The sequence below is a fragment of the Mobula hypostoma genome, chromosome 9 (genome assembly GCF_963921235.1).
Source record: "Mobula hypostoma chromosome 9, sMobHyp1.1, whole genome shotgun sequence".
In the NCBI taxonomy this organism is placed as follows: Eukaryota; Metazoa; Chordata; class Chondrichthyes; order Myliobatiformes; family Myliobatidae; genus Mobula; species Mobula hypostoma.
In genome coordinates this window covers 46,801,771-46,819,692 of record NC_086105.1, presented here as the reverse complement: position 1 = coordinate 46,819,692, position 17,922 = coordinate 46,801,771, and the positions used below count along the sequence as shown (strand labels likewise).

At 43.7% G+C, this 17,922-nt stretch overlaps 1 protein-coding gene across 11 annotated transcripts in view; it reads left to right on the top strand.

Annotated features, from left to right (window-relative positions):
• The window catches only part of nrcama (neuronal cell adhesion molecule a), a 257,866-nt gene that overhangs the window by 142,136 nt on the left and 97,808 nt on the right, over positions 1-17,922 (top strand). For 7 of the 11 annotated variants that reach the window (XM_063058233.1, XM_063058230.1, XM_063058224.1 and 4 more), the window contains 4 exons: positions 3,310-3,432; positions 8,786-8,956; positions 13,480-13,536; positions 17,355-17,466. In XM_063058233.1, the coding sequence (XP_062914303.1) occupies positions 3,310-3,432; positions 8,786-8,956; positions 13,480-13,536; positions 17,355-17,466 (463 nt within the window). The remainder of the gene's footprint in view (positions 1-3,309; positions 3,433-8,785; positions 8,957-13,479; positions 13,537-17,354; positions 17,467-17,922) is intronic. The other 4 variants (XM_063058228.1, XM_063058227.1, XM_063058232.1 and 1 more) reach the window with 1 other exon arrangement.

Sequence of the window (17,922 nt, the reverse complement as noted above, 5' to 3'; positions counted from 1 at the left end):
GTGCCCTGAAAATGTACTACCTAGAAAGAGGCCTTCTAGCCATTGATTCAAAGGCGCAGTGGAAACCCAACTTCTTTCCTTTATGTTGTACGTTAGCCAACAAGGAATATCAGAGCCCATAATGGGGAAGTGTATCTTTTGCCAGGATTCATTCATGAATCAAAAGTGTAAGCATGAATCTTCAAGGATAGACATACTAATTCCATAGCTATAGCCAACGTCAGGCATTGATATTTCCCTGGTTCTTGAAAAGGGTAAAAGAAAGGAGAAAATGCTCTGTGTTACATTGGAGCCATGTGAGAACATGGCAGTGTTTGTGCCTTGCGGATGTGGAGTCGAGTCTGAAAGTACATGTTATGTCTTTCCTGGAGGAAGACAGGGAAAGTTGAGCATCATAACATGCAGGATTGAATTAAATAAAACACCCATTGATTAAATAAAAGCACTTGGAAAGAGAGGAAGGGATAGATTCCAAAGAGTAAGGGGAGAGAGGTGAAAAGGATATAGGCACAGATCCTGATCACCTCCTAGATTGATGTTGTTGGTGGCAGGTGAGTAGACTTGTGAGCCCAAGTAGGCTACTCTTTCAACTGTGACGTGTCTGGGATTTGAACTGTTCCGACGATAGAAAAGAATACTCTTCCTTCTTCAATCCCAGGCAGCCCTGTGATACTACACTACACTTCATGTATACTGGTTTGGCCTGCTCATCTATTTGTGGATATATTTGCAATGGATGGAGTGTGGTGAAGATTCACCAGATTGATTCCTGGGATGACTGGTGTGTTGTTTGAGGAGAGATTAAGCAGATGGGACCAATGTTCTCCAGGTTTCAGGAAAATTGAGAAGTGGTGTCTTTGAAGCATACAAAGCTCTTAAAGGGCTGAACAAGGTAGATTGGGAGAAGATGTTTCTCTGTTGGAGTCTCAAGAACCAAGAGTCACAATTTCAAAATTGGTATTGGACTGAGGTGAGAAGAAATTTATTCACCCAGAGAATAGTGAATCTTTGAAATTTTCTACCTGCAGGGCCTGCAGAGTCTCATTCATTGAGTATATACTGTACAAGACTGAGATTGAGGGAATCAAGTGATAGATATAGGGACAGAAAATTAAGTGAGATAGAGTTGAGCCATGGTCTGAATGACAAAGCAGCAGCAAGAGGCTGAAAGGCTTATTCCTGCTTTAATTTCCATAATACTCTGTTGAGGGGAACAGTTCAACATTTGATGAACTAGTTAAGTAGTAGACAGCGAATTCTACTGAAATTCTAGTGACTATCAAGAATGAAATTCAAATGATTTGAACCCATTTTGTAGACTCACTCACCTAGAAATTGGACCCCTTTTACCATTTAATTTAAATAGGTGAATCATGCAGGGAAGGGAAGCCATTTTCAAACTGCTGACATCATTTCCTGTTGAAGCCGTACCCATCAAGAACTGGACTGGGCCCATTTGCCCATTAGATTTCATGTGCTTGATTATGTCGATAGTATGCCCTGACAGACAATTACTTACAGTAAAAACTGGACCATGACTACATGGCCAATGACTTTCATTATTGGTTCAGCAAGCAGAACATTACATTGACCATACCGAGACTGTGTAAATTACGGGGATGTCGGTGGGGTGTTACTTTTATATACTGTAAACCTCATAGACATTTCAGTGTATTATAACACCCATTGCCAACAACTTGGGCTGACCAAAGCTTCTGTGAAGGAATATCCCCCACCCTCAGGCACTTTGATTTCCAGTCCTGACATAGCTGCCACATCAAACCTGGCTCCATAACATGAGGCTCCCCACCACAGCACCAGTAAACCCTTTGCCTCACCACCATCTGCATGGCTGCCTGAGAGATCTCCTTAACAGGGAAGGAGGGTTCCCATCAAAAACCATGAGCAGTTTTCCTAATCAGCCATCTGGTTTCAATTAAAGGGAGAAAGCACAGCAGCCATTTCTTAACAAGACAATATCCTGACTTCATTTTGTTTTTCATTTGGCATTAAGCTGCCATTTAATTCACCAAGAACTGGTAAAAATCCAGATTCCAAACTGAAGCCTCACTGCATTCTGAGGTAGACATAAAGATTCTGTGGTCATTGCTCCATCTAGCGTAGTCCGTTGGTCAGAAAATATCTCTCAATGAGCAAGACTTAAACAGCATCTCATTCACCTGATTAATAATCTTATTGTCTTTTGTGGAAGCTTGAGCACAGATTGGCCTCTGTTCCTCCAACTTCACCACAGTTCTTGTTCAGGAAGTACACTGCTGTTTTTACGATACTTTTGAGCATCCCGTGGTTGCAACATGGTGCTATGCAAATAGAATTCCTTCAATCTTGTCAGTGTTTTTGTTCCAATGCAATATTTAATTCCATTTCTTTAACTTTCTTATTTCTTTTTCTTTCTAACTAAAGACCTCTTATTAATCATCAAATTCATCTTGATGGAAGGTAACTGCAGCTGGCACTTGGTTCCACCCTTGCATGAATTGGTTCCTCTGTTTTATTCCCTGATAACCTATTTCCCTCACTCTACCTAACCCCACACATTGCCTGTCACTGCTCCACTGCCTCTGGGAAAGGAAAGGCACACAATGGAGCTAAATGGGGCAAGAAAGATAACACTTTCTCCTTTGAACCTATTCCCATAACAGCATGGTACACCATTGTCCTTTCCCGCAGTATCATTTTCAGGGGTTGAGGAAAATGGAAGGCTACGTTGTGGCCTGGTCCAGCTCCACAAGCAGCATGAAGAACGAGTGTTAGAGAAACAGCTCATTGTCTCTGGACATTCACTCTGGGAAGACCCGAATGAGTTTGGGTGAAGGGTGGTTGGGTGACTGTGGGAGTGTCCCTGCTTCAGACTGAGGAACCCTGTTCACTCCATTGTCTAATCGTATTTCATTAAAGGCCCTGTATTTCTGGACCAGCAGTGTTGCCTTGGCACTGTTGAAACCTGTTCCCATGATTGGCCCTCTTCCCAACGTAGAGACGATGTTTCCCAAACAGAGTACACCAAAATCTCTCATCGCCTGAGAAAATCAACATGGGCGTTACTGTTTGAGGTATCAGTGGACAGGGGCCAGGTCTTTGATGTTCCTTGAGCTAATCTAATATGGATCACAGTAGACACAGGAATGCAGTGCATTCATTGTTTGTTGACTCCCCAGTGTTGTCTCTGGACTATTGCTGTTTTTCTCGAAACAAGCGCTTCCCACGTGTTCCGACTATCCTGCTGCACTGTTTACAAGGAAAGGCTTACAGTTCTTAAGGTATTCTCTGTCCCGCATCCCTTTCCAGGGTCACCCATGTGGGCCAAAGAGAAGATCGAGCCGAAAGTGGTCCAAGAAGGAGCTTCACTGGTTCTCCACTGTGACCCTCCGTCAGGCCTGCCACCACCCATCATCTTCTGGATGGATAACTGTAAGTGCGGAGCCAAGCTTCAGGGTTCATCTTGGGGGCAGAGCGGAGCTACTTTAGTTAGACAAACCGCTGAAGCTCAGCTGGCTGTGAAGGGGCCAAGAAGCCAGAGAGAAATCAATCGCGTTGTCTTAGGTTGCCATTCAGGCTATCATAGTGGATAGCAGGAGCAGGAGGTTAGGATTCACCTTGACTGGTTCCTGCAGTCAAGTAGCCCACTGATGCATGTAAAATACTTTGAGGTCCTGACATAGCCTGATAATTCTCCAGCATATCAGACCCAGGGGTTAACATTACAGAATAAGAAACAGAAAATGTTGGCAATACTCGCTCTCTGTGGAGAGAACAAACAATTTTATGGCCAATGCCCTTTCATCAGATGAATATGAATGGAGTATCCCTGGCATTTTGTTAGTTATTTACTTCCTTGCCTTCTTCCCTTCCTTCTCCCCCTTCCCCCTATTCCTACCCCTCTCCCTCTCCCTCTCGCCCCCCCTCCCCCTCTCCCCTTCCTCCCCCTCCTTCCCCCTCCCTCCCCCCTCGTTCCCCCTCGTTCCCCCTCCTCCCCCTCGTTCCCCCTCCCTCCCCCTCCCTCCCCCTCCCTCCCCCTCCCTCCCCCTTCCTCCCCCTCCTTCCCCTCCTTCCCCTCCTTCCCCCTCCCTCCCCCTCCCTCCCCCTCCCTCCCTCTCCCTCCCCCTTCCTCCCCCTTCCTTCCCCCTCCTCCCCCTCCTTCCCCCTTCCTCCCCCCTCCTTCCCCCTCCCCCTCCTTCCCCCTCTCCCCTTCCTCCCCTTTCCCCCTCCCTCCTCCTCCTTCCCCCTCCCTCCTCCTCCTTCCCCCTCCCTCCACTTCCTCCCCTTCCTCCCCCCCTCCTTCCCCCTCCTTCCCCTCCTTCCCCCTTCCTCCCCCCTCCTTCCCCCTCCTCCCCCTCCTTCCCCCTCCCTCCCCCTCCCTCCCCCTTCCTCCCCTCCCTCCCCTTCCTCCCCTCCCCTCCCCCTTCCTCCCCTCCCCTCCCCCTTCCTCCCCCTCCCCTTCCTCTTCCTCCCCCTTTTCTGCACTTTTTGCTTTTGAAATGCAGATGCATACGTGACCCTACATTATCAGCATGGTGCGCAAAATCAGTCCCTTGTCTCAGGGAGTTAACCTGGTGTTCTATAACATCAGAAACGGAGTAAGGTGTATGTGTCCAGTCTGCCAGGCTTTTGGATCAGTCTCCTTTGGAATTAGCATGGTTTTAGAACAGGGTTCCAGAGCACTAATACGATGCTCTGCGGTTTTAGCCGTGTACTCCAACCTGTCAGTTCAGTGCCCTTTGCTCCCAGCACAGCTCTATTACTGACTGGGCCCTGGAGTGTCAATTCAACACTCCTCGTATCAGAATTAGAATCAGGCTGATGTCCTGAAATTTCTTGTCTTTGTGGCAGCCACACAATGCAATAGGAAAAGCACGAGTTATAGTATATACTGAACATATAATAGTTAAATTAAACAAGTCATGTAAAAATAAAAATTTAAAAAGTGGTGAGGTAGTGTTAATGGGATCAATGTCCATTCAGAAATCGGATAGCAGAGGAGAAGCTGTTTCTGAATCATTCCTGAGTAGTATTGATTAATTAGTTTTCATAAGTGCAAAATGGCACTATAAAAACGCAATCCTTTCTTTGATGTATATTTCATATAATATGAAACTCCTATTTGTTTCATGGTCACGTTTCATTTTCTTTCCAACTAAGAACCTTGGTGTAATCGTCAAAAGGTGGTATTAAGGTTGCACTCTGGAGCATGATTTTGTATTGGCCCTGTATCTCATAGACCTGAATTAGTGGACTGTTCAGAATATTAGCCCAATATTCGACCAGTGTATTCCAGATTCCAGAGTTAATCTTGGTGAAGGTATGGCATTAATAGGGTGCTCTTGAGTTTCAAAGTTCAAGGTTTATTTCATTTTCAAAGTACCATATATGTATAACCCTGAGATTCATTTTCTTACGGGCATACTCAGTAAATCTGAGAACCATAACAGAATCAGTGAAAAAATGCACTCAACAAGGCAGACAAACAGCCGATGTGCAAAAGACAACGGCAAATACAAAAGAGAAAAAAATGATAAGTAAGCAATAAATGTTGAGAACGTGATGAAGCTTCCTTAAAAGTGAATCCATAGGTTGTAGCAACAGTTCAGTGACGGGGCAAGTGAAGTTGAGTGAAGTTATCCCCACTGGTTCAAGAGCCTAATGGTTGAGGGGTAATAACTGTTCCTGAACATAGTGGTGTGAGTCCTGGGGCTCCTTTATCTTCTTCCTGATGGCAGCAGTGAGAAGAGAGCATGACCTAAATGAAGATATTATATTTGTGAGGTGGAGAAGTGTTTTAATAAATGACTCAGATGTAGTGTTGTAGGTTTTAGGACAGTGTTTCTTCCATCACTACAATGGTGGAGAATTTATCTCAGTCCCACAGCAATAGAGCAATGTTGGACCTGTTAGCTCATTCTACCGAAACACTGGCCCAGTTGAAGGAATAGTCATAGAACACTACAGCACAGAAGCAGGGCCTTCAGTCCATCTAGTCCATGCCGGACCATTAATCTGCCTAATCCCATCAACCTGCATCCCGTCCATCGCCCTCCGTAACCCTCCCATCCATGTATGTACCTATCCAAATTTCTCTTAAATGTTGAAATCGACCCCACGTCCACCACTCGCGCTGGCAGCTCATTCCACACTCTCACCACCCTCTGAGTGAAGAAGTTTCCCCTCATGTTTGCCTTAAATATTTCACTTTTCACCGTTAACCCATGACTTCTAGTTCAAATCTCACAGAACCTCAGTGGGAAAAGTCTGCTTGCATTTAGCCTATCTATACCCCTTAGAATTTTGTATACCTCTGTCAAATATCCCTTAATCTTAAAGTCCTAACCTTTCCGTATAACTCAGATCCTCAAGTCCTGGCAATGTTCTTGCAAATTTTCTCTGCACTCTTTCGGTCTTATTTTCATCTTTCCTGTAGGTAGGTGACCAAAATCTCAATTTCTAATTGGGCCTCTCCCGCGTCGTTTACAATTTCAACATAACAACCCACCTCCTCTACTCAGTACATTGGTTTATGTAGGCCAATGTGCCAAAAGCTTTCTTTACAACACTATCTTCCTGTGATGCCACTCTTGAGGAATCTTTGCTCTGTATTCCCAGATTCCTCTGTTCTCCTGCACTCCTCAGTGCCCTGCCACTCACTGTGTGAGACCTACCCTGGTTTGTCCAAACAAGCTGCAACACCTCACACTGGTCTGCGTTAAATTCCATCTGCCATCTCTCATCCCATTTTACCAGCTGGTCCAGATCCTGCTGCAAGCTTTGATAGCTTTCCTTGCTGTCCACAACACCTCCAATCTTGGTGTCATCTGCAAATTTACTGATCCAGTTCACTGGTAAAGTCTTTCACAAAATGTCAGAGGTACCAGAGCGTTGTAACGTGTCATTAGCTCAATATGGAGAGAGTGGAGCAACATCCCACAGCAAAGGCAGTCAGAAGTGAAAACCTCATGATCTATAGTATTGCTTCAGTGTTGAAGTCAGGAATGCGTTACATCAGTGGGGCTGGAGGTGGTAGTGCAAATACCTTAGTATTCGCATCTCAGAGATGGTTGTGCATTACCGCTAGTGTGAATGCAATGTTGAAGGTAAGGCAGCACCTGAGTAGATAGCCCCAAAGCATTAACCTAATGTCGGAGATCGCAGCATAATGTTCCCAAGCATTCAGGATTTAGAGTTCTTTTTGCATTTTCTTGTGACCTGTGTGCAGTGCAGAATGTATTAGGACAGTTTCTCACTGCATTACTTAGTGTCAAATTTAATAATAGGTTGTTTCAAAGCATTGGTGCAGTATTGGAGATAATAACACACTGTCCCACAGCATTTGCTTAGTGGAGCAGACACGAAGTACAGTAAAAGCTCGACTAATTTGCCATCCATAGGGAACGGGGGTCAACTGAGCCAACTAATCAGATCTGTGCATGTTTTCACACTAAAAGTTAGACAATAAGAGAGCGGAAACACCTTCCCCAATGTTCACCGATGAGTGGACATTACCTAATAGGCTAAATCTTCCCACTAAAATGCCAATAGGAAATAATAAAAATGCAAACCAAGTTAAACATGAGGAATGAAGACTTAGACTACAGTACTGTGCAAAAGTCTTAGGCACATATATGTAGCTAGGGTTCCTAAAACTTTTGCACAGTACTGTAGTAATCTTATGTATTGCATTGTACTGCTGCTGCTACAAAAAAAAAACAAATTTCATGAATATCAGAGTGATTCTGATATGGGTCTCTATTGTGGACAGAGAGTGGGAAGGGAGTAGGGAGAGGGGAGGGAGCAGGAAGCACCAGAGTCATTCTGTAAAGATCAATAAACCAATTGTTTGGAATAAATGACCTTGCCTGGAGTCTCAGAGCTGGGTGAGTTTGCACCCATGCCACATTCTATTCTCACTCCTTCTCTGCCACCTGTCCCACACCCCTACCTCGATGTTCCACCCTCGCCATTCTCAACATTGTTTGCTCCCACCAAATCTACAAACTTGCTCTGCATTCCAAGTTAACAACTACAGTACTGTGCAAAGCTCTTAGGCACCCTAGCTATATCTGCACATATATATATGTCCCAGACTTGCACAGTACTGTACATTCTCTAAATGCTAGAAGAATGAGAGGAGGTCTCATGGCAATATGCAAACTTCATCAAGGTTAGCAGGCTAGATGCAGTGAGGATATTTCTTCTAGCCGAGAGATCTTGAACCCAGTGCATGGTTTGGCAATCCTTATGACTGAAATGTGGAGGGAGTTTTTCTCTCAGAGAGTATTAACGGAGACCTGTATTTCTCAAATGTTTAACTAGAAGACACCTGACCGGATTATATCTGCTATGCCAGATTCATCCACTCTCAAACTATACAACAGAAGCAGCCAATCTCTGGCAGGCCACAGATACTTAAGTATTATGTTCATTGGAAATGGAGGCCAATAAATTTCCAGGCTTGAAGAAAATCAAGGGTCATTGAGACGTTGCGGGGCAGTGGCATTGAGATCGTAGATCAGTCATTTTGTTGTTTAATGGCAGAAGAGGATGGTTTATTCCTGCTCCTGATTATGTTGCTAGAAACAGGAATTCTGAACCAGCACCGTGCAAGATTATTCACAGCCTTATTTACGTCTCCTGTTGATCCAACAGGTTCCTCCTGCACACGTGAGGAGGGAAACTGATTTTGGTGTGTTACTGTATCACTGATGCTAATGCTTAAGTATATTTCCGCTGCTTTCTGAGTTCTCAAATCTTTATTCTGGGCATTTCATTCCAGCAATGCAAAGGTTTACACAGGATGCTCGGGTTTCACAGGGTCTTAACGGAGATCTGTATTTCTCAAATGTTCAACCAGAGGATACCCGAGCAGATTATATCTGCTATGCCAGATTCAACCACACTCAAACTATACAGCAGAAGCAGCCAATCTCTGTCAAGGTCATGACACGTGAGTACTGCCTCATTCCTTGTGTGTTTGGTTGTAGTAAACACTGGTGCTATGACAAGCAATGAGATCTGTTGTTGACTATGAATTTAAATGCTCCACACTGGCATGCAGTCAAAAGGCCTCAGGTTCTGATCTTAAATGCTGACTGCATCAGTTTGTTCACCTTCCTTGAGATGCTCTGCTTTCCGTAAGAAAGGAGCTCCCCATCCTGGCTCTCTGCTGCCCTCTACTGGGATGTGTGTGTACACCTGGAGCAGAAACAGGCAGAAAGTCCCAGCCTCAATGGTTCTTCGCGCTGACACTTAACAATGAGCTGACAACTGAGCCTTGGTCACTTGGGGGTGAGGTGAGTTGAGGACATCTAGTCCAAGAGAATCAGTGGAAGCACGGAAAAGCAGAATGTATTTCAAACCTGCTTAATATTTAAAGAGATCTGAGTGTTGTGCAGCATGGATAAAGGCACTTCAGCCCAACAAGTCCGTACCCAACACAGTGGCCACACAGCAAATGGCCACTAATTTCCTAATTTCCTGCAAATGGCCCATATCCATCCAACCCTCGCTCTCCATGTGCCCTCCTACGTGCTTCTTAAATGATAATATTACATCTGCTTCAACCCCTGCCAATGTCAGCCCATTCCATTCATTCACCATTCTCTGCATTAAAACAGTTGTTTTCTCATCCTAAATCAATGCCTCTCATAATTTTAAACATATTTATATGGTTGCTCCTCATTCTCTGACGTTCCGTGGAATCAAGACCCAGCTTGATCAACCTCTCGCTATAACTCGGGACATCCAGTCTTGGCAACATCCTTGTAAATCTTTTCTGCACTCTTTCCAGTTTCTTCATGTCCTTAGATAACAAGGCGACTAAAACTATACATAGTGTCAACAGTGACTTGTACAACTGTAACATACTGTTCCAACTCCCATTCTCAAAGTCCTCGTGCTGTACCATTTGCAATACAAGCCCTAGATTTGTTTACCTTTCCAAAATGCTTCACCTCACACTTACCTGCATTGAAATTCATTTGCCACTCCTCAGCAAACTTTCCTGACTGATCCAGATCTCTCTGTGTCCTCAAATACAGAAAGTTCACCTAGGTAAGAAACAAATGGTGGCCAGTACTGTGAAAGGATTAGAATGCAAGATTATCAAAATCTTGTTCTAATCGTGTGGGGTGTTGCTGAGACCATATGCAGATTGACATGTACTATTCAATAAAGGTCCCTTTATTTCAGGAAGGAGTCCTGGGACGTAGTGTGGAGAAGGTTTATCTAATAGATTCCTGTTTGAGACAGTTATCTGTCTGTGGGGAAAAATAAGCAGAACAGCTGATGCTGTGTGATTTGGAAGAATGAGAGGCAATTACTTGGAAAAATATGAGACTCTGAGAGGAGCTAACAAGGTAAATGCCATTTGTCTGGTGGAGAGGTCTGAGAACATCTTCTGGATAGAGAGTCCACTATTTAGGGCAGCGATGAGCTTCTTGTCTCAGAGGTGTGAATCTCTGTGCCTTAGAGTTACAGATGCTGCGTTCCTGAAGGCATAGATGGGAAGACTGTAGGAAAATTAATGGTTCTGGGGATTGGACAGGGAAGTGGATGATTGAATTAGCTATGGTTTTGTTGACTGGAGAATAGGCTTGAAGGGCCAACTGCTTCTATTTCTTAGGATTGAAACATATACATTTTTGATAGAAACTTCAATGGTGGGGAACAGATACGGAAGAGAAGGTGAAGTCTGAGGAAGATCTCCTATGATTATATTGAATGGTGGGTTAGGCATGTGAGTCCAAGTGGACCTGTTCTTATTTTGTACATAGGGAGGCCACAGAAAGGAAGGAAGAACCTCCGAGAGAATAATTGGAGAGTTTGGTATGAATATTGTTAGTTGGAAATTTTCCCGATCTTCCCAGAAAGCAATTGGATGTTCTGTGCCAGTTCACCACTCCCAGTGGGACGGAAAAGTGCTAAGTTGTTATCTTCTGTGTAGTTAAGACTTGTCTGCAACTGCAGGAGTCTGGAATATCTTGGAATCCTTCTCAAAACTTATTTCATGGGCACTCTTCAAGATGTCTGTTCGCCTCTGCCCTCAGTTTTCCTCTGGTTTCCTGTCCTTTCTCTAGGTGGTCCAGAGTGTCCCTGGAAGCTGTTAAGATTAAGAGCTCCACTCATTGTCTCCACCCTGTGGCAACACCAGTGGCCAGAATCAGATAGTGAGGGTTAGCATATCACTGACACATACGTTCCAGCAGTGCAGCAGATCCCATCGTGGGAGTCCCTCCAACAGTCCCCATGAGTGTCAGGTCATTGCAAACATCATTGATTTGTTCTGGCCTTGTGACACCAGGACAATGAATGTATTCCTGAACTTAGTGCTCCAGAATGGACGGCCGGTACTTTTGAACCATCCTGACTTGCTTGGAAGTACCCAGATAATATTGAGTAAATATATCTATTTGTCAGGTGTGCCTCAACGTCCTTTCTGAAATTGTCCAGGTAGGGATTGGTGGTGACTTGGAACATAAGATAAACCCTTGCAAGGATGAAGTTGTAACCTCCGTGTTTGCCTGCAAGTGTCTACCTGGCCTTTTTGTTCTCAGGGCCAACTCTATTCCAGCTGATAGGTTCTTTTGGTGCAGTGAACTACGTAGGAATATCACTAGTGAATGGAGCCTTTTGCACAAAGTAAAACACTGTTCAGTGATGTGTTTTTGGAAGTAGCCCAAGAAGTCAGGCTGTCCTTGATCCAACTGCCGCTTAAACCCCCATGCCTTCTGCTTCCTCCTGCAGTGTTCACTGACTGGACTCTCCTTTAGTACCTTGTCTAAATATAAGCATATTCGAACACTGCTTTTCGTGCCTTCCCCTGCACCAAAGTCCTTTTACCTTTCACCCTTCACCCTGGTGCTCATTGGCATTTCTCACATCCCCGCCATGATTTTAAAATTCTCTGACTTGTGCTGTTCAAGGGTTGCACCCACGAAACGCAGAGAAGTTCTCTTAGGAGAGCAGGAGTTGGAGTGACGAGGACTCCTGGTCACTCCTGGACAAGCTGGATTTGAAAGTATGTCTCAACCTGCAAACCTAGCTCACTGACATTTTATCAAAGTTCTCGATCATACACTTGGCACAGCGGTAGAGTTGCTGCCTGATGATTCAGGTGACCGGGGTTCAATCCTGTTCTTGGAGCTGCCTGTGTTGAGTTTGTCCATTTGCCCCGTGGTTGTATGGGTTTCCTCAGGGTGCACCAGCTTCCTCCCACAGCCCAAAGGCGTGCAGGTTGGCAGGTTAATGGGCAGCTGTGGATTGCCCCAGTATAGATGGGTCTTCAAATCCGCAGGGAGACAATGGCAATGCTGGTAGAATGAAAAGGGAATAGTGTTGAAGTGCTGCCAATGGATGCTTGATTCATTGGTCCAAAGGACCTTGGGAATAAACCAATTCTCGGAGGGATCCAGTAGAACACGGATATACAAATGAGCAGCATATTTGCTTAGTTATCTGCAGTGGCAGTCTGTTTAAATAAAGTCTTCAGTAAAACAGCAAGAGGGAGAAGTTTGGAGCCAGTACACTAAGCATCTGTCCAACTGCTTTCCCCTAGCTTATGTCAAGTTCTGAATTTAAGTTATTCATTTGACTCTGTTATTGTCTATGGAGGTTAGTGCACTGCACATCTTCAAAAATTGAGCGTAGGATAGGAGTCCTAAGACAAATTCATAAAATGTTTGCCTTACCCAGAGATCTCACTGAGATTATATGAAAAGTTGGGGTGGGGAAGGAAGGATTTGGTTGGGTAAAGAGGGAATTCCAAGGCATTTTTACAACTAGATATCCTGAGAGTTCAAGGTAATGTCAGAAAGCATCTCTTCTCATGGACAACTCTCCCTTTCCAATGGGCTGCTGAGTACAGGTGTCATTTGAGAATGTCAAAGTAGACCTCAACAGACTTTTGAATTAAAACAGGAAATGCTGGGAAGACTCATCAGGTAAGGCATCATCCATGGAGAGAAGAATAATTCATGCTTTAGTGAAGAGCTTTCATCGGAACTCAGAAAAGTTAGGAATAAAAGATGTTTTAAAATTCTGAAAAGTGGGAGAGAGCAGAAAGGAAGGTCTGCAATAACAAGAAATTGCTGGGTTTTAGTTTTGTAAGTAATGTGTTGAAGGTTACAGAGTCAAGCTGTGTACAGTTAGACACAGATTGGCTACCAGAAGCAAGAGAAAGTCTGCAGACTCTGGAAATCCAAGCAACGCACATAAAATGCTGAAGGGATTCAACAGACCAGGCAGCATCTGTGGAAAGGGGACAGTTGACGTTTCGGTCTGAGACTGTTCATCAGGATAGATTTTATGTGTGTTGCACAGATTGGCCATGACTAGTTTATAATTTGAGGGGCTGAATAGCCTAGTCCAATGTTATGTTTGTTTTGCCTTCTGTATATGCTGACTGTGTGAAACATTTCAGCCCTTCCTTGCTTCTCCTCAATGTGGACAATGCTCTTATGTTTGTTTCAGTGGGCACGATCAATGAGACTTACGGAGTTTACCCCAATGGCACTGAGCTATACGGTGGTGAGTTACGGTGCCTCCGAGTTTTATGTTCTAACACCAGTTAGATTCTGTCATCCAACTATAACCACTTCCAGTCCCTTTTCTGCTCCTAGTCAAAAGCTGTCTGTCACTAAACTCAGCCTCATTATTCACTCACTCTTTGTTGTATAACAACAATAATCCTGGTGATAACATTAAATTGCTTCATGGAGTAAAACAGTAACATCTCTTTCTTGTAAACATACTATCACTCTACGACTGTCTGAGACTGTCTAACCGTTATGGGTCACACCTTCAGATCTCTTGCTGTTTATGCGTGCGGTTCATTGCACCTTTGAGTGCCTGTTGTCAGATGGACAGGATTTTGGAGATTCTCATTCCTGATCGCTGTTCAAAACTTCCAAAATGTAGCCCCTGAGAGCTGGGATCTGGGTCAACAACAATAGTTTCTGCAGTCAAATAGTTTGCCGCTGTTCTTGCTGTGTACTCATGAGCTAAGAATTGGTCTTGATAACTAATACTTGGTCCTTGCATGTTCTTGATCTTGGGAACTTCTCAAGGAGGGGGGTGAAAATGTCCTCATTAGGACTCAAGCCTTGTCTTAGGGTGGTATCAGGGTGGTGAGCCCGGGACAAGGAGTGTGAACTGGGACAAAGAGTTATAGGTCAAGAGTTGGAGCCAGGGAAGGAGCAGATTGGTAGCAGGAGTGGGTAACGGTTGAGTTTTGGACCTACAGAGTGGACTTCAAATTTTGGAAGAAATTGAGTTGAACAGGTGGTCACAGCTTGTGCATGTCACTTTGGGGTAGCTGCTTCAGGAAAGTGAATTTTGATTCCATGGATCCTCTGAAGGTAGCACTGAAGTTCAGCAGAGAAGTACAAACGGATCCTCTTTTTTACTGAGTGCACAGCAAAGGTAAGATGCTGTTTGAAGGAGCCTGGATTGCTCTATTTGCACTAGACACTCTCTCCTCTCTATCTCAATTGCTTCTCTCTCTCTCCTCTCTATTTGTCTTCCTCTTTCTCACTCCCTTCTATTTCCTCTTTTTCTCTTGTTCTCTCTCAATCTCTCTATTGTTTTCTCTCTAGTTATTTCTGTCATTCTCTCTATCTCTTGCTTACTCATTCTCTGTCATTCTCTCTTTTTTGGTTTTTCTCTCACATTCATTCTGTCTCTTGTTCTCTCTTTCTCTTTTTCTCTCTCTCTCTCTTTCTCTCTTTCTCTCTCTCATGCTTTCCTCCCTACACCTGAGACAGGGCTACATTTAGATCCTGTGTAGAATCACCTGGTTCTTTTGGACGGGTTTTCAGCAAGCACCTCAAGAGGTAAGATTCTAATTCGAGCTTTAGCAGGTAACATTATGATGGAATCTCACTGTGTAGGAATGAGTTATTCGGCACATTGTGCTACATTTAAGTGTAAGAGCTACCCAACTGGAACACAGCTCCTGTAGTCTTCACAAATCTTTACAGGCATCCCCTTTCCAAGCAGTGATATCTAGAAGTCTGTCAAATGCTTGGAATTAGGGAGATGCTCAGGAATTTAACTTTTATTGCCTTTCAAGCATCACTTCAATGCAACATAAGTGCACACATGTACAACCTTAAAACTCTTATTGTTTTGTAGGGGCTGTCCCCCACCCATATTTGAACATGACCCCACCTTTAAAATACTGAGCCAGAGGGGAAAGTGAGAGAATCTTCCATTTTATTCGGAACATCTGCAAACAACTTGGCAGAGTGATTAAGCATAATTATAAGCAAACTGTCATTGTCAAGCCATCCAAACTGAAGAACATTTACCCAAGTGTACTGTCTGAATTTTCATTGCGAAGCTGCTTGCCTAATAAGTAGACAGAGGTAGAGCTATGAGCAGAACATCCTTTGTAAAAGGCAGCAGCTCTCAACTTTACTACCATGTCAGTAGAAAACAGTGAGTTGGGGTCATTGCATATGAAACTGACTGATTCTTAAAAGCTTTGTATATACATAAATTTAACCTTTAACAAGAAAATAAATCCATGCAATCCATAACAGAGACAGAAGAGATTCTGCAGATGCTGGAAATCTTGAGCAACGCACACAAAATGCTGGAGGAACTCAGCAGGTCAGGCAGCATCTACAGAGGAAAGTGAGCAGTTGATGTTTCGGACTGAGATTCTTTAAAATGAAGATCGTCTGTTTATTTCCCTCCATAGATGTGCCTGACCTACTGAGTTCCTCCAACATTTTGTATGTGTTGCATATAATCTGTTGAAGTATTTGCACACATGAAATTATACAATTAATTTAATATTTATAGGACTATACTGTTATAAATTCACTCAATCACTAAGTCTGTTTGTTCACTGAATTTCTCATTCCATGCTGTGTGGAATATTGGAATTATCCACTAAAGACTCCAGCATTTTTTGTGGATTGCTTCCCTAGAGATGCCTGATACAACCTGTCTCTCCTTCTATTTCATACCTCTTCCCTCAATACCTTTCTCTTCCTACCACTATCTTCAATGTGTGTATCAAACTACCCATGCAGAACATGATAGATTCCATTTGGTTTTGTCCATATCTACAGTAGTTAGTTATATGTGTATTTGTTCAGTTTCTGGATGTGATATGCAATCTTGATTTTGGTTGCTTCTTCAAGCTGTCCATGATTCTGCCTTTGTTTCCAAAACGTTCTGCACTTTGACTCCCACTCTAATTCACTGTGGGCTCTAGAGCTTTTCCCCATTTGAAGATAAGAAGTATCTATCATTGCCAAGGTTTTCAGTGCTGGCATGATTATTTCCAGTTAGTTGCATTATGACTGTGTTTCAGCAAGTCCATATCACTACACCATCCCTCACAGGAGTCTTGGAACTGACTTCACATTGTAGTGTAGTTCTCTCTCAAACACCTGACTGATGTGGATTTAATCTTAGTGATCCGGAAAGATGCCTCACCCATACTTGGAAGTGGCAGTCCAGCAAATGTGACTGAGAGGGTCTTGAGACCAGTAATGATATTAATAACTATTACTGGGCTATTGTGCGTTAATCATGGAGACTGCACCAAGTGAATCTAGTTGGAGTCATCCTTTCAAACCAGGCAGCACTTCCAGGGCTTTCCTCCCCAGTGTCACTGTCTGAGATACTAGAAGATAGCTAGCAAGTTAAACAAGTAAGTTGGTTTATTAAACAAAAGAACTTACAGAGAGACATGCATCATTTCTCATCCATATGCCCACTGCACACAGATTAATGGATACCTTCTATGCAAAGATGTTCTTACACCTCCCTTGGGCTTGGGTGGTGTCAGTTCGATGAGTGTTTTGCCACTGCAAGTGAGAGAACTCTGGAAGCCTGTGTTGACCTTGTGCTTGCCTGATCTCAGTTGGTCTACTCTGACTTGCAACTGCTCCATGATCTGTTTCCCATTGCATCTAGCTTTGTGGTGGACAACTCTCCCAAGCCTTTTGGAAAGCCAACATTCCCTGTTGCTCAAATGGATGAGTCTTGACCTTCAATCAGAAAGTCCCATCTCTTCTAATTGTTATAAGAGAGTGTGTTTAAAGATGGTGATGCTTCCACCCCCTCCATGCTACCTCCAAAGAATAATTTTCCTCCTTGCTTCTTGGAGATTAATCTTCAGTTTTTGAAGACTCTAAACAAACCTGAAGGGCTGGTGACCCTAAATGTGTCTCATTGTTTGTGATTAACCTCCTCTGATCATTACTAATACTGTGGTCCTTTCTAAAGTGGTTTCTGGATCTATTTGTCTTTGGTTTCTACAATGCAGCACCCAACACTAGCTGTTCAGTTTGGTTCTGCTGACCTATCAGTGGTTTATGTGCTTACAGACAGCCCTGCAGGCGAGCGAAGGCCCACCATTCTCACCCCCAGGGGTACAAGCAGCAGGAAGACTGTGCTGAGAGGACAAGTGTTGTACCTGGAGTGCATCGCTGAAGGCCTGTAAGTTGACTTGTCCCATTTGGGGGTGGGGGGTGACTTGTTCTCCATACATTGCCTCATAAAGAGGAGATGGTAAACCATTTCCTACTTGTCTTCTAGGATGGATGTCAAGCATCCTTAGGGCACTATGTTGAAGCTATCACTTTGAACAAGTTGATGATCAGATCATTGCTTTCTGAAGGAAGTTGCCATTACACCAATGTAAAAACTTACAAGCCATATTATTTGGATGGTCTAGCCATAAATAGAAAGGATATACAAGGAAGGATGGGGGCAATTTAAGTGGTTAAATTATTAGATACACAGACATCCAAGGTTGACGAAAGCAGTAACGATAGGAATTTTAGAGGCTCTGGTTATAATCCTCTAAACATCTGTTGAAACAAAGTTGGAGTCCAAGGACTGGAAAATTGCAGATGTCACACCCTTGTTCTAAAGAGAGGACACAAGAAACAA